At 43.8% G+C, this 24,136-nt stretch overlaps 1 protein-coding gene across 2 annotated transcripts; it reads right to left on the bottom strand.

The window, feature by feature from the left end:
• Nucleotides 1-3,248: 3,248 nt before the first annotated feature.
• On the bottom strand, nt 3,249-13,819 carry DACT1 (dishevelled binding antagonist of beta catenin 1). Of its 2 annotated transcripts, none has more exons than XM_002824800.6 (4): nt 13,233-13,819; nt 10,928-11,060; nt 10,043-10,198; nt 3,249-6,268 (listed from the first exon to the last, which is right to left on the bottom strand). In XM_002824800.6, the coding sequence occupies exons 1-4, from the start codon at nt 13,575-13,577 to the stop codon at nt 4,389-4,391; spliced, it is 2,514 nt and encodes an 837-aa protein (XP_002824846.3). In that variant the 5' UTR covers nt 13,578-13,819; the 3' UTR covers nt 3,249-4,388. The 2 variants fall into 2 exon arrangements, with proteins under 2 accessions (XP_002824846.3, XP_002824847.3); XM_002824801.6 differs by having other exon boundaries at nt 3,249-6,157.
• Nucleotides 13,820-24,136: the final 10,317 nt, after the last annotated feature.

Genomic DNA, 24,136 nt, shown 5'->3' with positions numbered 1-24,136 from the left:
TATTTGTATGTACATATAACAGAGTATAGAAATGTATACACTAAACTTACCAAAAAAGTAGGATTTGGGGAGGATTGAGGGGGAAGAGTTTTTAAAATTGACATATTGTTCAGATATAGTTTTTTCTTTTGACAATGAGCATTTGTAATTTTTTTAAATAAAGGAAAATATTTTTAGGAGCTCTTTTGCTTGTAACAACAACAGCAACTATTTTGTCATTGAAAATAATGGACAAGACCCAGTTTTCTGAGTACAGTACAACTTTGAGCTACAGGAAAGTCAAGCAATGGACTAGGAGAAGGACAAATCCAAGATTCTTTGAGAATCCTGTTTTTCACACTTCTCTTAATTTGGCATTCTGTCATCTACAATGTAATCACTCAGGTGGTTCTTAGAAAGTGTCCCCTTCCTAGAATAATGCTTATTGAGAACAACTTGGAAATGATTCAAGAACTGACTGCAGGTCACAATTGCCTTACACAATAAACTTTATAGCTATGCCTCAAAGAGATCAGATCACAGCATTAGAAAAGATGGTGAAATCATCCCCTCACTTGTGGTTGGCTTAGATCTAGTCAAATCATCAAAGAAATTCTGAATACAAAAAGACTAGTAACTCTACATTTTGAAGAATTGAGTTGAGATGCCTTAAAACAAACAAACAAACAAACAAACAAACAAAAGATGTCTTGCTAAAAGATGTGACCAAAAGCCTTGCTAGAGGTAAGAAATATATAAAGTATAGAAAAAAAGGAACATTTCTAAGACAAAATTTTAAAAATGAATAGTAAGGGATTTTTGTTGCATTAAAACTTAGCATCTGAAATTCAGCATTTGAAGAGTTAATTTTAATTGGATATATTTCATAATAAGTATCTGAATTATGAGAGAGACTGAGCTGATTCTATAATTTCCTTTTAACAAAATTTATCCTCCCATTGGCCAAATTTGGGACATGCTGAACATCAGAAAGAACAGAGACTGTAAAATGATTGTAAAACATCAGATAAATAAAACTCCATGTGTCCATAATGATTTTCAAAGAGAAAAAGAAAAAATAAGGAAGGCTCTTTTTTAAGAATGTCAACTAATAAAAGTAGAAGGAAGGATATTTAGAAAACTATCACTTTGCATCCCCAAAGCAATCACTGATTCAAGCAAAGATCAGCCACGGCCAGGCACGGTGGCTCACGCCTGTAATCCTAGCACTTTGGGAGGCCAAGACAGGTGGATCACCTGAGGTCAGGAGTTCAAGACCAGCCTGGCCAACATGGTGAAACCCCGTCTCTACTAAAATACAAAAATTAGCTGGGCATGATGGCAGGTGCCTGTAATCCCAGCTACTTAGGAGGCTGAGGCAGCAGAATCACGTGAACCTGGGAGACGGTGGTTGCAGTGAGCCGAGATCGCGCCACTACAACTCCAACCTGGGTGGCTGAGTGAGACTCTGTCTCAAAAAAAAAAAAAAAAGGATCAGCCTTGTAAGCTAAAGCCATTAAGTGGAATTTGTTGAGGGATAGGATAGCCACAGTACCAAAGAATCCATCCCCAAATATTATTTGCATAAGAAGACTTACTTTTATCATGAAGAAATCTATGTTCACCAACTTAATCAAGGTATCACTCAAATAGTGGGACAGCCTGCTGTTGTTTCTTGATGTGAAAGAGTAAGAGTATACAACATCATTAGTGAAATATTCTTGCCAAGAATGTTTAACCTGAATTCAATCAAGTCTCACCCAGTTTATAGGAAATAAAGGGCCTGGATTCTAAGACAACATAAGGAAACAACGAAATCCAACATGTTGGCCTTTCTACAAGAAAACTGTCCTTACTCTTTAAAAAGCCAATTATCTGGCCAGGCGTGGTGGCTCACGCCTGTAATCCCAGCACTTTGGGAGATGGAGGCAGGTGGATCACTTGAGGCCAGGGTTTCAAGACCAGCCTCACCAACATGGTGAAAACTCATCTCTACTAAAAATACAAACTAGCTGGTCACACTGGCGCAGGCCTGTATTCCCAGCTACTCGTGAGGCTGAGGTGGAAGGATCGCTTGAACCTGTGAGGTGGGCGTTGCAGTAAGCCAATATCATGCCACTGCACTCCAGCCTGAGGGACAGAGCCAGACTCCATCTCAAAAATAAATAAATAGGTCGGGCACGGTGTCTCAGGCCTGTAATCCCAGCACTTTGGGAGGCCGAGGTGGGTGGATCACAAGGTCAGGAGTTCAAGACCAGCCTGACCGACACGGTGAAACCCTGTCTCTACTAAAAATACAAAAAAAATTAGCCAGACATGGTGACGCACACCTGTAATCCCAGCTACTCAGGAGGCTGAGGCAGGAGAATTGCTTGAACCTGGGAGGTGGAGGTTGCAGTGAGCCAAGATCAAGCCACTGCATTCCAGCCTGGGCGACAGTGAAACTCTGTCTCAATAAATAAATAAATAAATAAATAAAAACCTAGGATCTTTTGTTTAATGTGGGGAGACTGATCTAGACTAAAAAGAAACCTACAACCTACAATCAAATGCAATGCATGACATTGACTGAATCCTGCTTTGTAGGGGAGGTAGGGCAAAAAGCTGCTATTAAGAAGTTCTTGAAACACATTGGGAAATTTTCTATATTAATATTTGATATTATGAATTACTACTGATTTTCCTTAAGTGTGATCATGATATTATGGGTATACAAGAGAATCTCCTTGTTCTTGGGTAATGTATGCTTTTTAAAGATAGAATATCATGATACCTGAAATTTACTTTAAAATATTTTATCAGTGTGGGGTAGGGAGAGGGGAGGATTGCTATTATATCTGTTTTTGACCTGAAAAATCAGTAATATAGTTAAACCTACTACATACATACAGTTACAGCAAGCATGGCAAAATGTTGGCAACTGTTGAATCTAGGTGGCATATAGTTGTTTATTATATTATCCTTTCAACTTTTCCATGTTTGAGATTTTTTGTAATAAAAAGTTGGGAGAGGGGATTCTTTTCAGAAATATTTTCCTTAGATGACACCTATAAAATTTACCTTAAATTTTAAAGTACCTTAACTAGAAGTTGTCTGCTTTCCTTCATTTGCTTGCTCATCGTCCATTCTAATACTAAAACCTATCTATATTGCAAATGATATTCTTATGCTAGAATAGGTCTAACATAAATCTCACAAATAACACCAATAACCAGCACAAGATTTACAGGTGTAAACATCTGGTTTTATACCCAAATAACAAACTTAACAGCAGTAAAACAAATCGTTTATTACTGCATATGTGTTATATTAAATTTACACGATATATAAAAACACATACTGTTTATATTATATAGTAATTTAACATCACCAGGAATATCAACACAAGTACTACTCATGCACAAAACATGCATATATTGGTATACAAAAAGCAATTTTACACAATACTGTTTACCAAAAATTTTTTCTTAAAAAACAGCCCTTTCACATAGGATCAGCAGTCCAATCTGGACTGGATTGCACTAATATGTTCAGGTCAATGCTTCGGTGGCATAGCGCTCAGTGAGCAATTCTGGGATTGGAGTCATGCCCAAGGGTTACTTCATTAATAGTGAATGTCTCTGTGCCCAAGGACCAAAATTTTATCCCAAAACTAAATCCTCCAAGGAATGAAAGGTTGGACTGACTACAAATTACGGAGGGAAAAGAAGGCATCTAAATGTTGGATAAACGGCCCTAGAAGGGGTTATTAGGAACAGGGCCTAGGCACCAAGTGTGGCAAAAGTTTTTGTGAATCCTTTTAAGGTCCCTATCCAGGCTGCTATCTCTGGATTTAAGGTCTGGCCTCCAAGTCATGAGTCTAGTAAAAAGAACAGTTCTGAGAATAAAACCGAAAGGGGATACATCTGAGAAACGTAGACTACATAAAAAGCTATAGAATACAATGAGTGCCCCTCATACCTACTTCACACTATTATATGTGGTGCCCCTCAACAGGAAAACCTTCATGGAGACACTGCCCTGAAAACTCAAGGAGCAAATATAAATCCAAAAATTCCATCCACCTGACCTTGGGATCAAAAGATCTTATCCCAATAAAACTTGAACATCAAAACCTGTACCTTGCCGGATGCTCATAAAGTTTAAAATAAAAAACAGCTGGTACCACAAAACTCACTATCACCACCATTAAAACCTCAATATGTACTTCTAACTAGCAAAACATTCTTTACCTTCCATTAAAGGCACTAGCGTCCATACGTGAAGATGAAACAATAATTTACCTTGGTTTTATATTTTTAAAAAAAGCATTCCATTAAAGTATTATACAAAAATGAAAACACCACCTTTTTTATTTTGGCAACTAGGGAGAAAAAAAAAAAAAACACTTTCTACACCAATGATGTCACTCAAACCGTCGTCATCAGTTTCAAAGAGCCAGACCGAAAGCGGAGGATCTTCTTTTTGAGGTTATGTGAGGCCTTAATTTTGACAAAGGTTTTTGCGGGGTGGTTGTGAAGGTCTGGGGCCGTTACCGTTTGAATGGGCAGAGTCTGGACAAACTGGGACCAAATCAAGCCCCCGCTTTCTTCAGAGTCGCTGGTGGTTGTGCTCTCCCCCGCGAACTCGCCCTCGCTCACACTCGACTCGCTGTCCCCGAAGCAGTTGGTGGTGTAATTGCTCTGCTCGTCCTCACTGGTGTCCACCACGGTGGAGTGGAACAGGGACTCGCACTCGGCCGAGTACTCGGAGTCGCTAGCCACGTAGGAGTAGGGGCTGGCGTAGGGCAGCGGCACGGGCCCGGGGTACAGCCCCACATTCTCCCGGCGACCCCGCCGGGCCCTCCTTAGGGCCTCTTCGTAGGAAATCTCGGCCGAGGACTTCCACCGCCGGTAGTCAGTTCGCTTGTGCTTAGGTTTGGCCACCACCGCCTCCCGTCCGTGGCCATGCGCCCTGCTCCCCGCCCTGTGGCCCCCGCCCGCGGGCCTCCCGGGAAGACCAGCCTCGGGCCCGCCCCCGCTCTTCCTCGCCTTGGAGGAGGCTTTCTTGAGTTTCTTATTTGTATCCAAGTCATCTGGGAAGCGACACTTCTTGCTCCCGGCCCGCGTTTTCTCTCTGACGGTGGGCAAGCCGTTCTCCAGACCCTGGAGGGCTGGGCCGCGGTGCTTCAGGCTGGAGCTCTTCGCGACACCCACGTTCCTGTGGCCCCGGTGGAGCCTGACACTGGGCTGCTGCCCCGGTATGAACTGGGCCTTGACCAGGTGCGCTTCCTCCAGGCTTTGGGAAGAAGAGCCCTCGCTCTTGAAATCCAAGGCAGGCCTCTCTTCCACGGGGAAAGCTGGAGACAGCAGGGGAGGAGCGGCCGGGGGGACGCCCTGCAGGCTGTTTTTCTGTGACATCTTTTTCAGGGGCTGGACAACTTTGTTCTCCTGCGGCGGGGCAGGGCCTCTGCCAGGACTCTCTTTTGGAGAGGCCCCTGAGAGCTGAGCGCTTTCTTTAGGGGACTCCCCTGTCCCAATGGCGGAACACCGAGCATGTTCTTGCGAGGCTGGCTTGGCCGTTTTCGGCAGGTGCTTACTCTGAAGGTCGGAGGCAGCGCCTGAGGGGCAGCCCTCTGGCAGGGGCAACCTCTTGCTTTCGGTTTGTTCGGCCTTTGATTCTTTTGACCACTGCTTTGGTGGGGAGAATGTCCCATTGTCTAGAGAAAGTATCCCGCCAGAGGGCAGACACGCCTGTTTCGAATTCTTAAGGTTCACACTGTTGCCCTGTGAGACACCGCCCGGGGCTCTGACACAAACGCTCCCGTTCCTCAGAAGCCCTTTCGTGGGGTCAGCGTTCACGCTGGTTCTTGGTTTGTTGGTCCTTACAGGGTGTGTTTTTTTCTGGACCAGGCTCAGAATGTAGCCATCCATTTTCTTGCTGGTTGAAGGATGGGAAGCAGACCACAGACTGCTTGGGGACGGTAAGGAACTGTCTGTTTTGACGGCATCTAGCTCAGATCCACCGCAAATGTCACTGGCATGGTTTCCAAGCCTGTCCTCTTCCCTCAGAGGGTTGCCCGTCAGACAAAGGAGGAACATTGGGCTCTGCACAGCCACAGCATGAAGTGGACTGGGATAGCGATATACATCATTCCCGTTTTTAGACACCAGATCACACTGGTACTTGGGATTCACATCTGCAATGACATCAAGGGAATTAAATTGTGGTGTGGAGAGGGAACGGCAAACTGCCCCTGAGGCCTGGTCTTCACAGTGGCCTTCTTTATATTCCAACAATCCTATGAGATCTGAAAAACATTTAAAGGTACACTCTGAAGAAATGAATTGGTCAGCATCAGCTTGACTCTTTGGCCAACTTTTATGAAAAATCCATGGGTAGAAAGAGATTGCCAAGGATTAAAAAATGCTGCCCTACCATTTCACATGTAGGTACTGCTACTGGATGAGGGGGAAATATTTAACAAAAATTTCTGACAGCATATGATATATCCTCTGAAGGAAAAATATTCAGCCATTAAGAATATGTTTTCAAACTACTGCATAATAGAGGGAAAACACTTTAAAGTTTAGTGAAAATCATGACATAATACTAGAATATGATTATAATCTTATTAGGATCACATGTATGCAAAGAAAAAACATCTGAGATGAAGCAAACCAAGATTCTAGTAGTAGTATTTCAGTATGATCAGAAGTAAGTGATATTTACTTTCTTCTTTATTTTCTGTTTTCTGAATTTTCAATCATAACTGTCTGTACTGCGTTTACAACTGGGAAAAATAAAATTTTTTGAATCACTGTCTCTCTAGGCTGCTCTCCCCTCTGTTCTATTCCTGGCTTTCTTTAGGATAAACTGCACGTTCAGTAGGCTTTCTCCTCATTTTGTGTTTTTTTAAACCTAATTCTTAATGACATCCATTCAAATATAACTGTCAATTCAAAGGTGATGGAAACTGATCAAACTTCAGTAAAAACTAATCAGATTTAAATAATAATCGCCTTATATTTTCAATAGTGATGCTAAAAAAATAAAATGGGCCAGGTACGATGGCTCATGCCTGCAATCCTAACACCAAAAGGCTGAGGCCAGAGGATCGCTTAGGCACAGGAGTTCGAGACCAGCCTGGGCAACATAGTGAGACCTCATCTCTCTACAACAAAATTTTTAATTTAAAAAAAACTTTTTTAATATGATAAAGAATTCTTTATAAGATTTTAAAAGATTGAGTGGTAGTATTAATGGATAAATTTCCCACTTGGCAAAAATGTTGTTTCTTTATAGGATAAAGAATTCTTGCCGGGTGCGGTGGCTCACGCCTGTAATCCCAGCACTTTCGGAGGCCGAGGCGGGCAGATCACGAGGTTAGGAGATCAAGACCATCCTGGCTAACACGGTGAAACCCCGTCTACTAAAAACACAAAAAATTAGCTGGGTGTGGTCGCGGGCGCCTGTAGTACCAGCTACTCGGAAGGCTGAGGCAGGAGAATGGCGTGAACCTGGGAGGCGGAGCTTGCGGTGAGCCAAGATCGCGCCACTGCACTCCAGCCTGGGCAACAGAGCGAAACTCCGTCTCAAAAAAAAAAAAAGAATTCTTGGTAAGATTTTAAAAGATCATGTGGTAATATTAATGGATAAATTTCCATATCTTGAAAATGTAGATGCCAAAGTACAACAAAATCAAGCTTGCTGTCTTAAAGGATTTTGATCTCTTAAGTTGGCGAATATTATAAATAACAAATCCATTTAATGACCTTCAGTTATCAGAGAAAATTAGAGTTTATCAGTAATAATTTGTCCTCCATTGTATTTATTCATTCAAATACTGAGAACCTATATGTGCCTGATTCTATGTTGAGAAAGCTCCATGAACTTCAGTGATAATTAGCAGTCTCAGGGAAAAAACAGTCTAGACCCAGAGATGATATGTAAAGAAAATATAATAAAAGTGCCATGTCCCCACCCACATGACCCCTCCCCCCATAAAGAGCTTGTTCTAAAAGGAAACCTCTCTAGCTAACATCCTTCCCAATCCTTCCTCTCCCAGCAACCTAAGCCCTATCTTTGCCTTACTTAAAGCCACACTGACAAACACTGCACATTCATCCCTTTTCCCTCTTTAGAGTTGAACAAAACAGATATCCTAGCCCCCAAGGCCTGGTGCAACTGTCTCAATTATGTGAGGAAGTGGCATTTGGAAGAGCACGGGTCTATCTTGAAGGAAAACCTAAACGAAAGTGCCTTTAATGGGTTTATAAAGTTTCCCTCTGAAACCAGATCTGTGGAATGAAGGGGAGCAATTACCAATGAACTTGAGGCCCAGACCCTCTAGGTAACACAGTTCTGTGCTTCCCCAAATGATTGCTGCTGACAACACACAGATATGAAGACACCAGCCAATTAGCTCCCTCAGCTGCTCAGTGTTGTTTGCCTTGCCTGGACTCAAAAATTCAGGCTTATACCCAAGTGGAGAACACAGATAAACCAGTAGTGTGATGACTTGTGCCAGCACCCAGAGCAATTCTAATCTTCATATTTTCTCTACTCTTATAAGAATTCACAATGTAACAGGACTAAGGAAGGAGTCTTGAGTTCCAGCAGCAACCCTGCCATTCAGCAGATGGAGAACCTCTGACAAATGGCTTATAAGCCAAAATTCCTTTTCTGTTAGATGAGAAGGTTGAAAACAACAATTTCTGAATTCCCTTGGGATGATGAAAAACATGGACCTGGCAGTTAGGCCTGAGCTTAACTTCTGCCTCTGCCACTCACTATCTATAGAGCCTTAAATAACATATCTAACCTTACTAGGCCTCATTTTTTTAATACATAAAATGGAGCTAACAAGACCTGTACTGTGCAGAACTATTGGGAGGATTCATTGGAGATAAATGTATACAGAGCATCCAGTACAGTGTGTGACACATACTGGAAATGCAGAAACTCTTCTAGTACAATAGCATGATTCCTTCTAGGGGTCATTGCAAAGATATCCCAAAATAAGGAATAATGGCATGTGGGCATCCACTTAAAAGAAAAAACAAGTTGCCATCATGCAGAACATTCTGGAGAACATGAAAGGGCCATTGCTCCCTGAAGTGCCAACCAGTTCTTGGCCAGGCTGACGGACATATTTAACTTAATGTGAGTGTTAGACTGATTGATTGATTGATTGAGATGGAGCCTCGCTCTGTTGCCCAGGCTGGAGTGCAGTGGCACAATCTCGGCTCACTGCAACCTCTGCCTCCAGGGTTCAAGCGATTCTATTTTTAGTAGAGACAGGGTTTCACCATGTTGCCCAGGCTGGTCTTTTTTGTTTTTTCTGAGACGGAGTCTCTCTGTGCTGTCCAGGCTGGAGTGCAGTGGCGCGATCTCGGCTCACTACAACCTGTACCTCCTGGGTTCAAGCAATTCTCCTCCCTCAGCCTCCCGAGTAGCTGGGACTACAGGCGTGTGCCACCATGCCTGGCTAATTTTTGTATTTTTAGTAGAGATGGAGTTTCACCATGTTGGCCAGGCTGGTCTTGAACTCCTGACCTCAAGTGATCCACCCACCTTGGCCTCCCAAAGTGCTAGGATTATAGGCGTGAGCCACCGCACCGGGCCAACCCAGGCTGGTCTTGAACTCCTGACCTCAAGTGATCCAGCTGCCTTAGCCTCCCAAAGTGCTGGGATTACAGGTGTGAGCCACTGCACCCGGCTGAGTTTTAGCTTTACATAATTAAAAGAAGAAAACAGTTCCAGAATGAAAGAAAATACAGACAACCTAACAGCAAAGGCTCAGAAACAGAGCTCAAGACCTACAATATTGGGACAGGATTTCTAGAGATAAACTGTCTTGCTGCTATCAGAATATATAACCAAGTAGCACCCAAAGGGTACTGAAATAGTTCTAGATACTCACCTAGATGAAAATGAGTTCTAGATGTAAGTATGGCACTAAATGCTGCAAAGTGATGAACCTTCGTTTTTCCACCAGTGAAAGGTGCTGGAGCCAAATAACCTTTTAAGGGCCCTTGATGCCTTCCAATTAAAAATTTCTATCAGTGCTAAAAATTCTTACCTGCAGATTTGGGGCAACCATCTGAGAGAGTCAAGGTCGCCTCCAAGGGGCTGCAAAAGCAGGTGCTGGAATGGCAACTGGATAAACACTCACTGAACACCGAGTTAGAGGAATTGGAAAGGGATCCTGAAGCCCCATCACTCAGCTCATAAAACCCTACAAATATAAAAACACCGTTGGAATTAAGATCATGTCAAGAAATAATGCATATTCACACTTAACAGGAAAATGAATAATCATTTAGGAAAAGGAGATTTTTTGTTTGTTTTTTGGCCAGTTTTGGTTCATTGGACTTTGGTGTCCTAATCTTATGGTCTTATTTCAAACAATCCTTAGGAAAAGGTAAAGAACTCATAACTAGGGGTACATTTCAGAGTTACCCTCACCCTCAAACTGACCTTACTCCTTGACGCCACCTTTGAACATGTCCAAGGAAAGAAACTTAGATCTGTCAAGCCTCATCTTTATCATGATTGTTTCAGAAAAATAATAAGAAAAATCTATTTAAGGAGCCAAATGGTTTAAAAGGAAAAAAAAAGAACTTTTGAAGTGGTCTCAGGAAGTTGAAGTGTGACTAATTTTCTAGCCCAGTTCTGACTTACTCAAGTTTCAAAGGAGGGCAGCTCTTGCAGAAATCTGAATAGCTTTTATTTTTAAACTTGGGGGACTCCAGTCACATGGCTCTCATTACTAAAAATTTTGTTGTCTGAGTTTATTTCCCTCTTATTCCGATAAAACTGAATGGCAGACTTCTTTTTTGTTTATCCTCTCTCTCTGCACTGGAAACAAACTCCATTGCCATTTGCAGGTCTGGGAATGTTAACCACAAGGGGCTGACATATAACTCAAGAGTGCAGAATTCTGTCCTTGTGCTCAATCACTCACCTGAGCTAGGCCGACTGTCTGTCTCCAGGTGCTCTTCAGATGTCTTTTCTACATCCAGTCTCAGGTCACTTATCTGCTTGTCAAGCTCTTGCAACTGATTCAACAAACCAGCATCTCTTCGCCTCAAACAATTCTGATTAGGAAGAAACAAAGGAAACATGAACATACAGGGGTGACAAAAGAACCAGAAAGTCTAGTCTGAGGATTCAAATTACCCATCTGAAGAGTTCACTAAAACTTAGAAAACCAAAATTTTACTGGATGACCTGAAGTAACAAAAAACTTCGAGAATGCAAGAATATGTCCTATGTTTAATTCCACTGTCTCACATTTTGTGGTGATATAAAGTTTCTTCATAAAAACAAGACTTGTTTTTAGTTTCAACTAATATATACAAACTGACTTTTCATAGATAGGGACAAGAAAAATGGACTGAGACTTTAAATCATCTGGTGTATAACCAGTCTTTTAAAAAACAATACTTCACAGTAGACTTTAATTTGAAGTGAGAATAAGAGATTTCCTATAATACGCTATAATCTTAGGTGAGATTTTCTGGCCAAATGTCTTGGCCTGCAGAGTTTTGTTTTCTATTAGTTGCTTTGTGGGGTTTAATCAGTCTTAGGGCCTTTGAAAGTCATAAACTAATACTAATAGCCAGTGCCAAGTATAATGTGAGCTGGCAGAATCCAAAACCCTCATGGGAAGGCCCATTGAGATTTGAACGCCTCTGGGTTTCCAAAGGTGACAGATGGGTTGTGCTAACTCACACTGCCACCTAGTGCTTCTTATTGCTGGAAAAACGGGAGAACTCAAAAAGCATCTGGTTCAAATCATGAATGCCAAGTCTACAAATGAAAATAGTACCATAAATACTGACTGGACTGGAATTCTCTTGACATACTGCTTTGCTCCCCTCAAGCGGACAATAGGAATGCGCCACTTACAATCTTGAGATTCATGCAGACAAAAAGGTGCAATTGCACAAGACAATAAAAAGTCACCAGCCATAACCAGTGAGAACTGGCTCAAATCAGTGTTACATAGGAAGCTGGTCTGTGACCAAAGCAGCACAGTAAAATGCCAAAACAGAGATATTACACAAACCACAGTGTACATCCTTACAAAACACATGCATATGAATATCTACGCCTCTTGTCTTTTGACTTTAAAAGCTTGGAGACATAAGCCATATGTTTGTTTGCTACAATTAATTTCTTCCAGAAAAATGAACCTATCAAGTAAAAGCACTTTGGTGCTTAAAAACACACACAGAGAAAAGAAATGATCTGAAAAGAGATAATAGAAGAAAACACATGACAACCGCACAGCATCACCACTTTATTGTGGGAGGGCCACTACCTGGCATGGGTCTAGTTTAGATAGTATCACTTGGTCAGGTGAGGAGGACGTTTGCTGTTTCCAAAACTACATTTTAAGGTCACTGAAAACAAAGCTGTCGCCATTATTCTGAGGCGGGGTCAAAAGCTGTTCATCAATACATTAAGCTACAAAGTTCTTTTTCTTCCCCATTAATGAAGACTGCATAGAATGACTGAGACACTGACAGAAATCCAGTAAGATAAATGCTCCCCGAGAGCAGGTTCTCTTTTCTCCCACCTCCACCACCAATCACAGCTGGCAGAACGTATAAAATATGAGAGGAGGGGACACAGTCTCCAGCCAAATTTCCATCATTTCCATCTAGTTTGAGCTGCCTTATACAAAGGGCTTCTATTTGAAATTAAGCACCAGCCTGGGTGAAAGCTGGCATGCTGGGGAGAGCTCTCGGAGAGGCACGGCTCCCTACAGGCGCTCCAGTGTAATCGTAAAACTCGGCCTCGGACAGTTAAGCACGCCACAAACCTCCTCCTTGGCTTTTGGCCCCTCTCGGCGGGAGGAGATGAAGCCAAGAAAACCTCCAAATAAAATGGTATTTTAAGTGGGAGTTTGCAAACCTCTGGGGAGAGAGCATATACTCATCTAACTAAGGAGACCGAACGTTAGAAGTAGGCGACTCCAAGAATCCCGAGGGCAGAGGAGGGAAGAGCGGCCACCCCCTTCCCGCAATCCGCGCAGGTCGCCAGACACAAAGCGGGCACATGCCAGAAACGCGTGGGCGTCGGCAGCCCACACGCCGCGGGCACTCAGGAAGGGGATCAGGGAGGTATGGGGCGGGCGGGGGCGTCCCATAACAGCGAGCATCTCCCCAGCCAGAGTCAACCTCGCGCCCGCCCCAGGCCACCTGCCCGACCTCCAGCCCCTGGGCAGGGACAGCCGTGCTCCACCTTTGGGCACGACCTACCAATTGCTTTCTTAGCAGCAAGATGTTCTCCTCCAAGAACTTCTCCTCCAGGCGACTGCGCTGCGCCGCCTCCCCCAGTAGCTCCCCGGCGCGGGTCGCAGCGGCTCCCGCACCCCCGGCGCCGCGCAGGGCGCCCCGGACCAGCAGCTCTTGGCGCTGGCGCAGGTACTCCAGCTCCGCCAGCCCGGCCAGCGTGGCCTCCTGCCGCTCCCGGGTGCGCTGCCGCTCGGTGTCTGCCTCGCCCTTCTCCCGCCAGCGCCCCTCGGGCTCCGCCGTGCGCTGCTCGCCTCGGGCCGGCGCCGGAGGCTCCAGCTCCTTCGCCGTCCCGGCCGGACTCGGCTTCATGTCCCCCAGTCGGGCAGTGAGCGCCGTCACCGCAGCCGGGCCGCCCAGGCGGAGGAGCAGGGCGCTACGGCTGCGGCCGCGGGTGGGCTCATGCCGCCGTGTGGCGGGGCGCGGCGCTGGCGGGGGCGGTGGCCAGAAGCCCTCGGGTCCTGCGCGCGGCCGCCGGCTGCTGCTGTCCCGGCCCGGGCGGCGCCGTCCGCTGTCGGCGCGCGTCCCTCGCCGCGGCCCAGCAGCTGATAACGCCCTGCCCGGCGCTGCGTCACGCGCGGCGGCCCTGCAAACCCCCGCCTGGCGCCCGCCTCCCCGCGCCGGCCCCTCGGCTGCGACGCTTGCGCCCCCAGGCTTCCCCTCTTCTGTCAGGCGCGCCGCCCGGCCCTCAGAGCCGCCTCCTCCTCGCTCGGCCCTCCCCGCCCCTTTCCGCCTCCTCCCCGCCTCCTCCTCCGCTCTCTTCGCGGGCCTCCTCGCCCCCTTTTCAGGTTTACTGCACCCGATTTTGTCCTCGCTCCTCATTGGCTCTTTCTCGTCGCCCAAAGCTCGGGGCGAGCGCCTGGAGCCCCAGCATCCTGTTACAGTCGGCCGCGCAGGCAGGGGCCGCGACGGGACGCGGCAGTTGGGCTCTCCGGAGAACTTTCTGAAACTCGACCAAGTTGCAGCACAGTCTTAACCCTTTCCCCACACGGCCACTCCTCATTTCCACTCACATCGAGTTAGGTTTCTTTCACTTCCCAAGCAAGGTATTGCAAATGCATTCACAGACACTGTGGGGTTGGTTCCTTAACTCCACTTTGTAAAGGCTAGCAATACAGAGCACAATGCAGTGTTGTTCTAAAACTGTTAAGTTTTGTTGTCGTTTTAATTTTTTAACGTCGGTCTTACGATGGACGGCATTTAAAATTAGGCAGGAGGATGTCGCTGTATAGCGAGAGGTTGCATCAATTCTTTTACAAGCCTAGATTTGAGTGCGCGCGCGTGCGCGCTTTGGTTTTTGTTTGAGCTTTTATTATTATTTAGTCTGCGTTTACAATAAGAGCTCTGACTCGGAAATCAGACTGTCTGGATTTGTATCCCAGTTTCACCCCTAAATAGCTGTGCGGGCAACTTATTCCCTTCTCTGTGTACGTTCCCCCCACTGTAAAAGGGAGCAGCTGCTATGGGAACCTGCTGTTGAAGAATTATAATAGTATGCAGCATATGATATATATCGTGGGGGCTGGGCACTTAAAACGTGGCTAGCACATAGATAGTAAAGGTGATATGAGTTGTAGCTTTTCTCCAGAGGGATTTATAAGTCTTGCCTCTTGAAGTATCATGTATTGGTCATCTCTGCTTGGAACACACTACTCCAGACCCCTATCCCACTGAAATTTCCGGTGGGATAGGGGTCTGGAAATTCCACTAGCTGGCTTATCTGTGGAAAAGTACCACATATATCTTTAAAAGCAGTACATCCAAGAACCTCGGAAGTTCAATCCAGCAAGTCACAATTGCTGAAGTTCAGGCGAAGTGTTGTGTGAAGGAGTGCATCCTATATCATTATTTCAGACACTTGCACTTTTGCCCATCTGCTTACCCGTGCTAGGAATTCCTCTTCTTTCCTCCCCTCTCTGTGTGGTCTAACCACTGTTCCAACCTTTGAGCTCCAGTTAACTATATAAATATCTGATTCTGATCCCATGCTACCTGTGTGGTTATTTATCTGGGTGTGCACACGCATATCTATCTACGTAGGTATTTATGTGTATCTCTTCTCTCCATCTACATTATGAAAGCTTCCTGAAGGCAGGGACTGTTTTAATACCCTCTTAGTATCGCTGTATTCAGCACATTACCTTGCAAGCATTCACCTGACAATTGCTAGAGAGAGACTCGAGAATGTAGATTGGTTGTAAATTGTTTTTTCATTAGCATACTTTTAAACTTAATAGTACCCATTTAATCTCTACTACAAATACAATTAAGTTGACATTTACCAAAAAACAAAAACAAAAGAACTCCCTTGCCACCTTTCACTTTCCTCCCCATTGCTGCCTCCCACAGACATGAAAGAACTACAGACTTGATTCATAATTAACAAGGTTGTATATTAGCTCTAAAAATGGAATTATGGTCAGGTGTTCACAAGCATACAAAATCGATTCTCTTCAGGTTATCTATTCTTTATGCCTGCTGTTGCCAAACACTACTTTATAATATAGGAACTAATTTTCCTCCCTAAGTTTAGTAAGGCACGAAAGAATAGTGACTTATCCTGCTTGCCAAATGCCACTCACCCATGTCCTCTGTCATTGTTTCATTCTGCTCATTTTTAAACAAGCTTCTTGCTTTCTAGCTCTGAATTAGATTCCTCTGACTGGGTGGAGTCTATTATTGTGGCCTGTGTTATGTCACACATCGACAACTATTTTTGTATAGTTGAGGGAGAAAAAAAAAAGCTGAAACACATTTTTACACACTACTAATAAATCTTAAGGCAGGCAGACAAGTCGCTATGTCTCCAAACCTCCCCACCTTCCCAACCCCCCTCCTTACCAAATGCCACTTTGAGCTGGCTCATTAGTCCAAAGCAAGCCATTTGCCATAACAGCTTGTATATCTCCATGAAAAAGTGTTCTCAGCAAGTTTAAATATTAAAACTAATATATTTAGATGGTTCCGCCAATAAAATGGTCACGAATAGGAAAAAAGGTTGTGCTTTCCAAAGTATCCATTACACATTCATAAATAATGCTGTTCATTCACATGCCAATTAAAACAAACTCGGGCTGTCAAATGAAGTTAGAAGCAAGGAGCTCAATGCTGTAATTGTTTTTCCAGGAAAACTCCCAATGTCATCAGATTAAGTGAGACAGGCTGGGTTGCCCCTATTCTCTTTTTAAGCTAGCAGCCAAATTTTCTCCCCTCCAGTCTAGTTCCCTGGATTTTCTTTCCTCTTTGATTCTTTGTTTTTGTTGCAGGTATTCCGGAAGCAGTTGAAAGTGATCGCCTACTGCTCCCTTCTGTTGCCAACGGAATCTCACTTCCCCGTACTGTTTTGATTTTTCTTTCCCTTTCTTTTTAAAGCAGGTGCTGGTACTTCTTCCTCCGCTAGTGCTATTTCATTATCTCCTTTCTAATGTTGTTCAGCCCTAGTTGGTTCTTTTGCTTTCCCTGGACATGCCTGTCTTCTCAGAAAAACTGTTAATTGACACTCAGAAAGTGTACCACTAACGACGGGGTGGACCTGCTGCCTGGATGATCTGGAGAGTAAGATAAAGTTGCCAGCATGAAAAAGAGTCTTGGCTGAATATATTACAGTGGTATTAACTTATGCTTGAAGATCTTTCCTGGGCAGAGCCAGAACACGTCCCTCATATCACACAGTCTGATGCTTTGTCCTTAGGCAGAACAGCTTCTAACAGCACCCCCACCAAAGTCTGAGCATCATTCTACAAATGCCTCGTCCAGCGGTGAACGTTCTATTGCAGCCAAGCAAAGTAAGGAGCATCAGTTGCACATTTTGCCATCAAGCAAAGCAACAAAATGATGCCTTGCAGCTTTTATGGCCAAACAAACACAAATGATGTAATTGGGAAAAGCTGTCTCCGAATAGGAGGAAAAGAGTAAAGGGCAATCCTTTGAGCTGGAGTGATGACCACCATTCGAGGGTCTGGGATCAAAGCCCCAGCCAGACATCAAAGCCCATTTGAGTCTAATGCCAAAAAAGCCACAGTGAATTAAACTTCATATATAAACTAATTATAGCTTGACCCCACAATCAGGCTTCAGTGAGCTCACAGGGGAAAGAAAGCAGACATTGAAACAAAAGATCAAGAAAAAAGAAGCTTGGTAGCAAAACGGGGCAACATCATGGCCCTGAAAATTTTAAACATCTTTTGAGGGCAGAAGGGAATAAGGGAATAGCAGAAGAAACAGCAAATGTTTGACAATGCTGGTCTTGTTTGAAAGGCTATGAAACAACTCCTTCCATCCTCTCTGGTGCACAACCAAACACTACCAAATAAACCATCCTACACGAAAAGGTTACCTTTTAGCTGTGTTTTAGTGCTGTTAAAGAGGTTTTTGTTGAAGAAGGCCAGGGTGATTCCATGAAGTTTGGTGGTAAGTTCTTCAGGAGGCTCCTGCTTCCTCGTGCAGAGCACTGTGGATTCCAAAGATTCTAGAATGTCTGGAAGTGAGTTGCATTCCCCACCGTCATAATCACTGATTAAGGTGATTAAGTCTCCACCAGCCTCGGACTTTTGTCCCTTCACTCTGCCATTTCTGCCGGTCATCTTTACAGATGGAAGGTGCAGAGTTCCATGTGTGCAAATACCTAGAGCCACATACTGTGGTACTAATACAATGAAAGGATTTCATTTCAAAGCAAAATTTAAGTGTTTCAGAGACAAGTGGCTTTTTTTTTTTTTTTGAGACATGGTTTTACTCTGTCACGCAGGCTGGAGTGCAGTGGCACGATCTCAGATCACTGCAGCCATGACTTCCCAGGTTCAAGTGATTCTCCTTCCTCAGCCTCTCAAGTTGCTAGGACTACAGGCTAATTTTTATGTTTTTTGTAGAGATGGGTTTTGCCATGTTGCCCAGGCTGGTCTTGAACTCCTGAGCTCAGGCAGCCCACCCACCTTGGCTTCCCAAAGTGCTAGGATTACACAAGTGGCTTCTTTAACCAATTGTAGTAGGTGGATTTTGCTCTTACTCTGCTTTATTGGGACCATTTCTCCAATTATTTAGAAATTTTAATTTCAGGCCAGGCGTGGTGGCTCATGCCTGTAATCCCAGCACTTTGGGATGCTGAGATGGGCAGATCACTTGAGTCCGGAAGTTCGAGACCAGGCTGGCCAACATGGCAAAACCCCGTCTCTACTAAAAAATACAAAAATTTCCCGGGCGTGGTGGTACGCGCCTGTAATCCCAACTACTGAGGAGGCTGAGGCAGGAGAATCTCTTGAACCCGGGAGGTGGAGGTTGCGGTGAGCCAAAATCGCGCCACTGCACTCCAGCCTGGGCGACAAAGTGAGACTCTGTCTCAAAAAAAAAAAAAAAAAAAAAGATTTAATTTCACAAATTGGCAAACAGTTGCATATATGATTTCATAATTCATAGAATCTTTTCAATCACATTTTTGTATATAGACATTAGTGCTTTCTTAAAACAACATCTAAATTTATAACCTGAAGACTTAATAACTGAAATATTAATTTTTTTAAAAAAGGCATTTTCCTGGGATAAAAACAAAACTGTACCATCATAATTACACTGCACCTCTTTGAATATTCACTCACAGATATTTATTGAGTACCTAATACCAGGCACTGGTGATACAGTGGGTGAACAAGTCAGATATAGTCCCTACGTTCACAGAGCTTATGGTCTAGAAGGTAAACTGGCACTAATTATATAACCACATACATAAGTGTGTATGTGTGCGTTTACAAATTGTGAAACTATCACAATTTGCAAAATAATATTTTAAAAGCAGATATATTCTATGATTATATCCAAAAAGTCATACTCAAATGAAATCACAAAAATGTATTACTGACCTTTATAATCCTTAAGTTTTTTCTGGGGAAGGAGATCTTATATTTTACTTTGTATTATCTTTTTTAAAAAAATATTTATTCTCCTTAAAGCCACATTTGAAATTTCTTTAGGAAGATACTTGCTGTATAGCAAAACAGTTCAATATTTCGTCTAAATATCTTCCACTGAAAGGGAGTAACTAGTACATGTAAATAAGTTTTAAGATAACTTACTACCGCGCTGATCTAGTACTACCTTTTCCTCAGAATAATCCCAGAAAGGCAAAAGAGAAAGCATCACTCCAACCCATGGTACTATGAGCAATTTCCAGTATGGTTTTCTGATCGTTTCTACATAGCATACAGAAACGATCAATGAAGTGATATTTTGTGGGAGAGCCCTAGATCATTAACATGAAAGTGGAGACTTTTGATTTAGGATATAGACATTTGGTCCAACTTTTCCAACTCCTTTGCTCCTGTGAACCCAGCCTCTCTGAGGCCACGCAAGAACTCTAAACAAGCTCCCATACTGATTTCCTGGCCCGTGTTTGCCTCCAAGACCTGCACAGCCTCTTTAATTAAGACCCCTCAGGGGCATAGGGATCCCTGTGGAAAAGCCCAGAATGCCATTATCACCCCGGGAGAGGCTGAAAGCGCACACTGCTGGCCCGGCTCGGGTCGCCTTGCCCCATGGGGCGCCGCCTCCTCTAATCCCGTGGCACCTCCGCAGGGCGCAGTGTGAAGAGTAGCACATCCACTTCAAACAGAAGTCGGGCCCAGAGTGTATGTTTGGGCTAAGGGAAAGGATGGGGGTCGTGAAGAGCCTCAGATTCAAAGAGAAGTCGGCTGGGATGACAGTCAGTGGCTGCGTGCGGCTCAGAGACCTGAAGGGACCGATAGGAAGCCTAGGGGCTCCATTTCCATCTCCCTCTGGCCGCCCCCGCCCAGGGACTTCTCCCTCCTGAGCCGAGATGCTTTGAAGTCCGGGAGGGTGGTTTTGACAACAGATGGGACAATTCGCTTCTGTTCAGTTTGGTCCTATACAGGAATTTGGTTTACCCACTCTTGTCTTTAGTAGAAGCTGTTTTCTTAGAAGAAAGAATCCGATTCTAACATGGCACTTACTGATGTCGTGGAAAGACACAGATTTTGGAATCCCGCCAGTTTGGATTAACTCCTGATGCACCACATTCTGCCACTCCATTATGTTCACCATACACTGGTTTTGCCAACTTTGACCCCTCTCAGCCTTGTTTTTCTCATCAGTAAAATGGTGCCTAAATCACCACCAACCTAAGAGGGAGGTGGACCCCAAAGTTCCAAATGTTATACACACATGTGCATAAACACACTCACACATAGAATATACAATCAAGGACATTCTTATGAGATAAAAATTATCATTAGCCACCATAATTGCCTTGACAGTTTTCATAAGGCATATACATTACATTAAAACAAAAACAAAACAAAAAACAAACAAAAAAAAACAACCTTTATTTTGAGCTATAAGTAGATCCATCCACTCAAGGACAGAAATCTGGGTACTGCAGTGCTGCCAAGATAAAACACAGGGGTCCTGTTCTTTGAAACCATATGGCCCAGTAGAACAGCAGCAGGGTATATGGGGAAGAATATAAATTTTGGCCAGGGTTCAACTCTTTCAACAAGTAATTTAACCTGAACCTCAGCTGCCTCATTTGTAAAATGGGCTTGCTCTTAATTCACAGACAGCTAATGTGAAGGGTTTGGTACACAGTAGATCCTGGAATATGGTTTATGAAGCTTAGCCTCTTCCTTTTTTGCCTAGCCTCTTATTAGGGAAAATTTCAAAGCACCAAAGTAGGGAAAATGGTATAATTAATCACCATGAACCCATCACCCAAATTAACAATTGCAGATTATAAACAGGCCCCATTCAGAAATGAATATTTTGGCAATTTTGGGACTACCAGATATAAGATAGTTACAGATTAGAGATGTATTTTCATCATTAGTTTAGTGCCAGACATATAATAAGCACTCAATGAATGTTAGATGGTATTATTATCATCATTATCATTTTTTTCTATAATTTATCCAAAACCTTTTTATGGACCTAATATAACACACCTTTCATCCAAAGAGCACAAGAAGATTTCCCACAATCTTTGCAATATATCATGGTGTGGGAAGACAAAGATACCATAAAGTATAAAGCAGTGAAGTGATTCTGTCAGCCACTCAGGACAAGACTCCAGTTACTGCCCCTCTGCTTTTCATTGTTCTGTAGACAGTGAGCTCCTCTTGAGAGCTGGATCCACTGCTAATGCAGCTTTACTCTCTAAGGTGAGTGGCAGGACTGGGTGAATGCTTTATGTCTAAAGCCATAGAGTCTGGGCCGGGCGCGGTGACTCATGCCTGTAATCCCAGCACTTTGGGAGGCTGAGGTGGGCAGATTGCTTGAGGCCAGGAGTTCGAGACCAGCCTGGCGAACATGGTGAAACCTCATCTCTACTAAAAATACAAAAATTAGCTGTGCGTGATGGCCCATGCCTGTAATCCCAGCTACTTGGGAGGCTGAGGCAGAAGAATCACTTGAACCCGGGAGGTGGATGTTTCAGTGAGCCACTGAGATTGCACCACTGCACTCCAGCCTAAGCGACAGGGGGAAACTCTGTCTCAAAAAAAAAAAAAAAAAAAGTGTGAAACAAAGTACTAGTTAAAGCATCCCTAATGTCTAGATTCGGTTTCCTTTATTTGGGTGTTTCAGAGCCATTTTTCATGAACAACTAAATTTACTATTGTTAAAAGAAAAACTTTGGACAAATTAAATTTAACAGAGTTTTTTGGGGGGGAACAGGGATGGAGTCTTGCTCAGCCTCTGGGTAGCTGGGACTACAGGCATGCGCCACCACGCCCAGCTAATTTTTGTATTTTTAGTGGAGACTGGGTTTCACCATGTTGGCCAGGCTGGTCTCAAACTCCTGACCTCAGGTGATCCACCCACTTGGGCCTCCCAAAGTGCTCGGATTACAGGCATGAGCGACTGAGCCCAGCCTAACAGTTTTATTGAGCAAAGAACAATCTTGAATCAGGCAGCACCCCTCCCCACTTGATCAACACTGCCCTAACAAGAATAGGTTTAGAGGAACTCCTGGGGCTACCACATGGTCAGATAACATTTATGGACAGAAAAAGGAAAGTGCCATACAGAAAAGAGAAGTGAGGTACAGAAATAGGAGGACTGGTTACAGCTTTGCTTTTGCCTTTTTGAACAGGATTTAAACAGTTGGCTGCCTGTGATTGACTAAAACTGATCTGCTGTGATTTACAAGTCTGCTTGGACATCCAGTTAGGTTAAGATTCACTATATATGGAGAAACCTTTAGGCTGAACTTCAAATACGTAAGGAGGTTAAAACTCTGGTGCTGTTCAGAAGTGAGATTGTACCTGTGAGTAGCTACTACACTGCAGCCTAGGCAACATAGTGAGACCCCATCTCTATTTATTTAAAAATGCAAGGAGGTGGCTTTAGGCTAAAGTTAATTTAACACTATGTTACATAAATTAAAATTACAGCCATTATGCATAGAAACACTGAAGCCAAGAATGTGACTTCAAAAACGAAGTGAATTCTTAGCTTCATTAATGTGGCCTCTCTTGTTCAATTAAACTCCTCAAGGGCAGGGATAAATTCTGTATCATCTCTAACTCTCTCAGAATGAAGCCCAATACAAAGCAGATACTCAACAAAAGCTTATTTAATGTAATCACCTTCAAAGTAGATTGAGATCAAATCCCCTGTCTGTGACACACCAGAAGGACTGACCTTGGAAAATTCTAGAAATAGACATTTAGAAACCAAAATGGGTGCTTTTCCTGTCTGCTCCACTTTCAGACATGTCTCTTGTGAGTTTGTGTCTCATAGGAAAATGTGAGGAAGCAGGAAAAAGAGAAACAGTTCCATTTCTGAAAAGATAAGAATAAAGTCTGATAAGGACAAAAGGCATTTGGGCTCAGTGGAGTTAAAACAAACTCAGACCGCTCAGCCCGTTTGAAGTTGAGGAGAAACAGAGAATGACCCATCAGTCCATTGTGGAGCACAAAGCAGCTTAATCAGCATGTCATCATGGGTCGCCCAGGCAATGCCTATGGGCACTGTGCAAAAAGCCCTGCCTATTTTTACCTAGAGGGCTTTTCTACCTGAACACATGTGTGTGTGTTGTGTGTGCATGTGAGCATGGGGAGTGACTTTCTTATTGCTCCCAGTAATGGAATTAATTCCTAAGAAGATTCTTGAACAATTGGTTCACTTTGGTTTATCGTTAATTCAAGTTTACATCTTTGTTATAATTCCAAGCACCTCACAGAGTCCTAAGCACCTCCAAGAAGTTTAATAAATGTTTGTTGAATTGGAGGAAGGGGTAGAAATCACTAGCATTAAAATATGAAACAAATACTATGTCCACTAGGGTGAAGGCTTTTCTAACTGTGCAAGCCCACCTGTCTGAGCACAGAAATATTTACGTTAAAAAGTGTTCAAACTCCAAGCCCTTCTGTCCTGCTGAACATGTACCCAGCAGACCCAAATATATTCTGACTGATACTGGGCTCTTCCCAGGAAGGCTGGATCATACCTTGCCAACTGCCAGCAGCTGCTTCGGTCAGAACAAAGGGAGGAAAACTTGGTTCTGCTGCACCACGGTGGGTGTCCCTGTATGCATCACGCTGCACCGTGCACCTGGGGGATTTCACTGGCTTAGAAAAACCAACACAGAAAAAGAGCCCTGAGCTTCCGTGCACACTTTTTCCTTCCCTTTTTAGCTCATTTCTACATGAAGGAATTCAGTTTCTGTTTTTGGATTTTTTTTTTTTTTTTTTTTTTTTTTTTGAGAAGGAGTCTCACTCTGTCACCCAGGCTGGAGTGCAGTGGCTCAATCTCGGCTCACTGCAACCTCCGCCTCCCGGGTTCAAGCGATTCTCCTGCCTCAGGCTCCCCAGTAGCTGGGATTACAGGCACGTGCCACCATGCCTGGCTAATTTTTTGTATTTTAG

The sequence above is a fragment of the Pongo abelii genome, chromosome 15 (assembly GCF_028885655.2).
Source record: "Pongo abelii isolate AG06213 chromosome 15, NHGRI_mPonAbe1-v2.0_pri, whole genome shotgun sequence".
Taxonomy (NCBI): domain Eukaryota; kingdom Metazoa; phylum Chordata; class Mammalia; order Primates; family Hominidae; genus Pongo; species Pongo abelii.
The sequence above is the reverse complement of the archived record's forward strand: the minus strand, read 5'-3'. Positions and strand labels throughout refer to the sequence as shown.